Genomic DNA, 5485 nt, shown 5'->3' with positions numbered 1-5485 from the left:
TACACACACAACGTAGCAACTTTATTGGTAAATTGCCTTATTTGTAAGTAAATTTTATCTTACTCTCCCTGAAATTTTAAATGATCGGGGTACAGCCTTTTGTGTTCATAAAACATTCCAAGTGTGCACATCTGCATTTATGGGGGAAAACTGCATTACAGGTATACAAAACAGTTGTCCTCTTCACATCTAAGGAAAATAGATGTCAAGAGGACAACTCAGTCAAGGCAAGCAACATGTTAAATGCACAGTGAAGGAATGCTGAGTGAACACAATAAATGTTACACTTACTATATGTTAAACACAATTTCTAACCTACATACAGGCTATAGTATTTTTTATATCCCAAGTCATACACTGTTCTCAGGAGACCCCCAAAACATTTTTATGTATTACACATAGGGTACCTTTTGGTTTAGCACCACAAAGTAAAATGTCAATGTATGCCATTCCCATTTAGCAAACAGCTATTAGGCCACAGCCTCTTTTTCCCCATTAATTATAATTATATATAAACAGGTCTTTCGGCCAAAGAGCAAGATACTTCATGTTAATGGTAAAAATAATTTTTTTAAACAAATATTCTAAGTCTGAGCTCAAGTCTAAAACATACTAAGGAAATAACAAGGATGACATTGCTCTTCTTTCTCTGGCTGACTGCTTTAGACTTCTGTGACTGTGCACTGTCCATCAGGTCTTTTAGACCTTACACTGGTACTTTGTGCCTATGCAGGTGGGGTACAATCAGGGATTACCAAATGGGAGCCTATTACTTTGTGGCACAAGAAGTGAATTATGTTGTAATGTAGGACTTCCATGGTCATTACTGTCACTTGGCTCTGATTCTTCCAGCAAAGCACTGGGGGCTGGCATTCTAGCGTTAATTAGAGGCTGTCCTTCTTCACCTTCACCTATATTATTCCTGCCTATCACAGGATCGCCAATCTGAAGCTGAGCAAAGGAGTTCTCCAATGAAGAAGTAACATCAGAATGTGAAAGGGCATGACTTGCAGTTGTACTGAGGGATGTGTGCAGCCTTGTTGGTAACACAGGTGTAGGTTGACTTGAAGAAGCTCCAAGTGCTGCCATGTTGTCCGCACCATCTGCTGAGCTCTCTCGCGCTAGATTTACATTTGCTGCATCACATTCAAGCCTTAGCCCAGCAACTCCTTTTTTTGGTATATCTACAATATCTCTCTTGATTTTTCTACGCCGTCCATGCTCATTACGCCTGTATTGAACCATGTTCTCCAAGTCTGCTACATAGAGGAAGCCAGCTATCAACATCTCTGTGCTCTTTTTGCCTTTTGTGAAGGCATCTTCAAGCTCTCTGCTTGTCCGCTCATCATACTGCCACCAACCATTTCTTCCCTCATAATACCATGCATATTCTCCATTTCCCCTACTTGCAGATTTCAGTTCCTCAGGTGACAGTAATGTAGGCTTATCAAGAAAGTCCTCAGGAATCTCTTGTCTGCACAAAGCACAACGCCTTCCAAGCCAAGAAGCCCCCTTCACACACAAGTAGCAGAATATGTGTTTACAAGGTAGACTAACTGGATGCACACAGGTCTGCAGGCATATAGCACATTCAGGAACAGACAATGAAGGAGCACTGTTGGGACAAGGCTCAACCAGTTTCTTATTAGTGGGCAGCATGTTAGCAGAGTGGCTAACTTCACCACAACCAGCCATCCTGTTGGTAAAAAAATTAAAAGGTTTTATGAGGTTGATTAGAGAAACTGAAAACCAGTCTATGATAAACAATTGAATTGTTCCAGTTTAAAAACGGATGAACAGAAGAAAAACTGGCAGCATAGGTGTTATTATTGTTTACAGATCTTTATTTCAGTTCCATTTCTCAGGTGCTATATCCAGATGAGAAATAGAACCTCGATTTTATGTTTTCCTGGAATTGATACCATTTTTTCCATGTTAAACCATTTGCGCCACTTTGACAGTCCCTTGGAAGACATAAAGTTAGAGTTCTATTGTTATTGAACAGGAGAAAAAGTTCAGCAGGGCTTTTCAGAAGCCAGCCAGCCACCCACTGGAAATTTATATACTTAGGATATTTTATGGAATCTCTCTCAGAAACAGCTGCAATACACCCCAAAGTAACTGCTGTGCCCTGAAACTTAAATTCCTTAAACTAGCAGTAGATCATAGTAGATGAATGGGAACTCAAAAAGCATCTTTTCAAGTTAGCCTTTTTGGGGGAGCTTTATTAAAGTATTTTAATTGAATGAAAAAAAAAAATGTGATTTGTGTGTGTGTTTGGTAGAGGTGAGGGGGGTTAAAGGAATACTGTCATGAGAAAACATGTTTTTTTCAAAACGCATCAGTTAACGGGGTTTCTCCAGCAGAATCCTGCATTGAAATCACTTTTTCAAAAAAAGATTTTTTTATATTTAATTTTGAAATTTCACATGGTTCTATCCATATTCTTCATTTCCCAGGGTGCTACAGCAATGTGACCTGTGCTCTGATAAACTTCAGTCACACTTTACTGCTGAGCTGCAAGCTGGAGTGATATCACCCCCCCCCCCAGCAGCCGATCAGCAGAACAATGGGAAGGCAGCAAGATAGCAGCTGCCAGTATATATCAGAATAGCACTCAATAGTAAGAAATCTACGTCCGGCTTGGGACTCCTCCAGTTACATGGGAGTAGGTTATCTGAAAGCAGTTCTAATGTGTAGCACTGGGTCTTTCTGAAAGCTCAGAATCAGGCACAATGCACTAAGATGGCTGCCTATACACCAATATTACAACTAAAAAAAGATACATTTGTTGGTTCAAGAATACAATTTTAAATGGTGAATTGAATTATATTTTATGTAAACAGTGTAATTTGGTAATAAAAAGTACAACATAAAATTCATGACAGTATCCCTTTAACTAGATGCAGATGAGACATGATTATTTGGAACACAATTTAATACAGTATAGAATGTTTCTTCTTGACATGAAGCCCATGTTCAATTTTCCGTATTGCAAAAAGTCAAGGTTTAATACAGTATATACTCTATAAAGTAATAAAAAGAAGAGAGCATTTGAGCTGTATAAAGCAGCTGTGGTTTCGCCCCTCTCTTTAGCACTATATGGGGAAAATGATACGTTCACTTGTTTAATTGAAATATTTAAGAAGCTCAGTGTCTTAAGATCGCTCTAAAGGCTCACCCCTTTTGGAAAGCGCTGTACATACAATAAAACATGCATTTTTTATGAGGCCTTAGGTATTTGTGCCAGACACCCTACAGTGAAGAAATGCAAGCTTCTGAGAAATCACAATACACTCGGCCTAAATTCAATGGGAATGAGAACTTCGAATAAATAATTTAGAAGTAAAAGCGCAACCTGACATACCGCCCAACAGTCCCGCTTCTCGCGGGACGCTCTCGATATTTTTAACACAGCCCGCAGAACCAGATTGCCGTTTAATCGTCCAACAACGCCATTAATATCCAGCTCCTTGGCTCCTGCCGGAAAGCTAATCCCGACGTCAAAATTGTCATCTCGCGAGACTGTGGCGTCACTACCACACGTATATAAGCGCAGTGACGCGGCACGTAGAGGGGTGACAACTTACTTCCTTGTTTCACAATTATAAGGCGCTAGTAATACAAGGAAGCGTGTTTGCAAACGTTTGCTTCACAGCTAGTAGTTTTCGCAGTTATAGAAAGAAAGAGTCATTTCGTGGTGGTAGCCTACTATGCATGCTGCCTATATTTAGGCACAACTAAGTATTTGTTTTTTCTTATTAGAACTTACACTTGTGTCAGTGAACAAACCCTATTTGCTGGGTTGACAAATGATTTTATTCTTTTCACGGCTTCTGTTTTATTTTTTAGGTGGATATTGTGTTGCAAAGTCTTTGTTTTACCTAAAACGGTTTTTTTTGGCTCTGCTTTAATGAACCTGGTAACAAAGAAAAATAATTTCTTATCAAACATGCTGCCATCAGTGCCTCTTCAATTTGACTAGCAATGAAAGGGTCTTTTTTTTTTTTTTTTTTTTAAACTAGGGCCAGGTGAAGGTCCCAATGTTTTGTTTTTTTTTTGTTTAGTTTTTTTTTAAGTAAGGGCAACAATTACAATTTAGGGACAAAACTGGTTATTTAGGAGAAGACATTGGGTGAAATAGAGCAGCAGTAATCTTTACGTTTTAGGCTCATTTGTTCACGGTGGTGTCAGTTTTCCAGGTTTTATTTTTTCGTAAACTAATGCAAGACTTTTCACAAGTTTTTAGGCTTTTTTTTTTTTTTTACATAAGAGGATCCTGTGGCCATTTTTTGAATTGCCAACAGTAATCTTTAGTTTATATTTTTACAATTTAGTGACAACAGTGACATTCAGAAGACTTAAAATATCCTAAAGTAATCTTTTACTCTGGTCCTAACTCCAAAGTGCACAGGTTCTACAGTGGCTTGCAAAAGTATTCGGCCCCCTTGAACATTTCCACATTTTGTCACATTACAGCCACAAACATGAATCAGTTTTATTGGAATTCCACGTGAAAGACCAATACAAAGTGGTGTACACGTGAGAAGTGGAACGAAAATCATACATGATTCCAAACATTTTTTACAAATAAATAAGTGCAAAGTGGGGTGTGCGTAATTATTCAGCCCCCTTTGGTCTGAGTGCAGTCAGTTGCCCATAGACATTGCCTGATGAGTGCTAATGACTAAATAGAGTGCACCTGTGTGTAATCTAATGTCAGTACAAATACAGCTGCTCTGTGACGGCCTCAGAGGTTGTCTAAAAGAATATTGGGAGCAACAACACCATAAAGTCCAAAGAACACACCAGACAGGTCAGGGATAAAGTTATTGAGAAATTTAAAGCAGGCTTAGGCTACAAAAAGATTTCCAAAGCCTTGAACATCCCACGGAGCACTGTTCAAACGATCATTCAGAAATGGAAGGAGTATGGCACAACTGTAAACCTACCAAGACAAGGCTGTCCACCTAAACTCACAGGCCGAACAAGGAGAGCGCTGATCAGAAATGCAGCCAAGAGGCCCATGGTGACTCTGGACGAGCTGCAGAGATCTACAGCTCAGGTGGGGGAATCTGTCCATAGGACAACTATTAGTCGTGCACTGCACAAAGTTGGCCTTTATGGAAGAGTGGCAAGAAGAAAGCCATTGTTAACAGAAAACCATAAGAAGTCCCGTTGGCAGTTTGCCACAAGCCATGTGGGGGACACAGCAAACATGTAGAAGAAGGTGCTCTGGTCAGATGAGACCAAAATGGAACTTTTTGGCCAAAATTCAAAACGCTTTGTGTGGCGGAAAACTAACACTGCACATCACTCTGAACACACCATCCCCACTGTCAAGTATGGTGGTGGCAGCATCATGCTCTCGGGGTGCTTCTCTTCAGCACAGGGAAGCTGGTCAGAGTTGGTGGGAAGATGGATGGGGCCAAATACAGGGCAATCTTGGAAGAAAACCTCTTGGAGTCTGCAAAAGACTTGAGAC

At 39.9% G+C, this 5485-nt stretch overlaps 1 protein-coding gene across 1 annotated transcript; it reads right to left on the bottom strand.

Moving 5' to 3' along the window:
- rnf146 (ring finger protein 146) lies at window positions 1-3443 on the bottom strand. The gene is made up of 2 exons (NM_001008059.1): window positions 3368-3443; window positions 1-1696 (listed from the first exon to the last, which is right to left on the bottom strand). Exon 2 carries the CDS (start codon window positions 1693-1695, stop codon window positions 745-747), a length of 951 nt encoding a protein of 316 aa, NP_001008060.1. The 5' UTR covers window position 1696; window positions 3368-3443; the 3' UTR covers window positions 1-744.
- Window positions 3444-5485: the final 2042 nt, after the last annotated feature.

Source organism: Xenopus tropicalis, chromosome 5 (assembly GCF_000004195.4).
Source record: "Xenopus tropicalis strain Nigerian chromosome 5, UCB_Xtro_10.0, whole genome shotgun sequence".
Taxonomy (NCBI): Eukaryota; Metazoa; Chordata; class Amphibia; order Anura; family Pipidae; genus Xenopus; species Xenopus tropicalis.
Note: the sequence above shows the minus strand (reverse complement) of the source record. Positions and strands in the feature narration are given on the sequence as shown.

Coding starts and splice junctions, on each gene's coding strand:
- rnf146 (NM_001008059.1), bottom strand. CDS start 1,695: ATGGCTGGTTGTGGTGAAGTTAGCCACTCTGCTAACATGCTGCCCACT.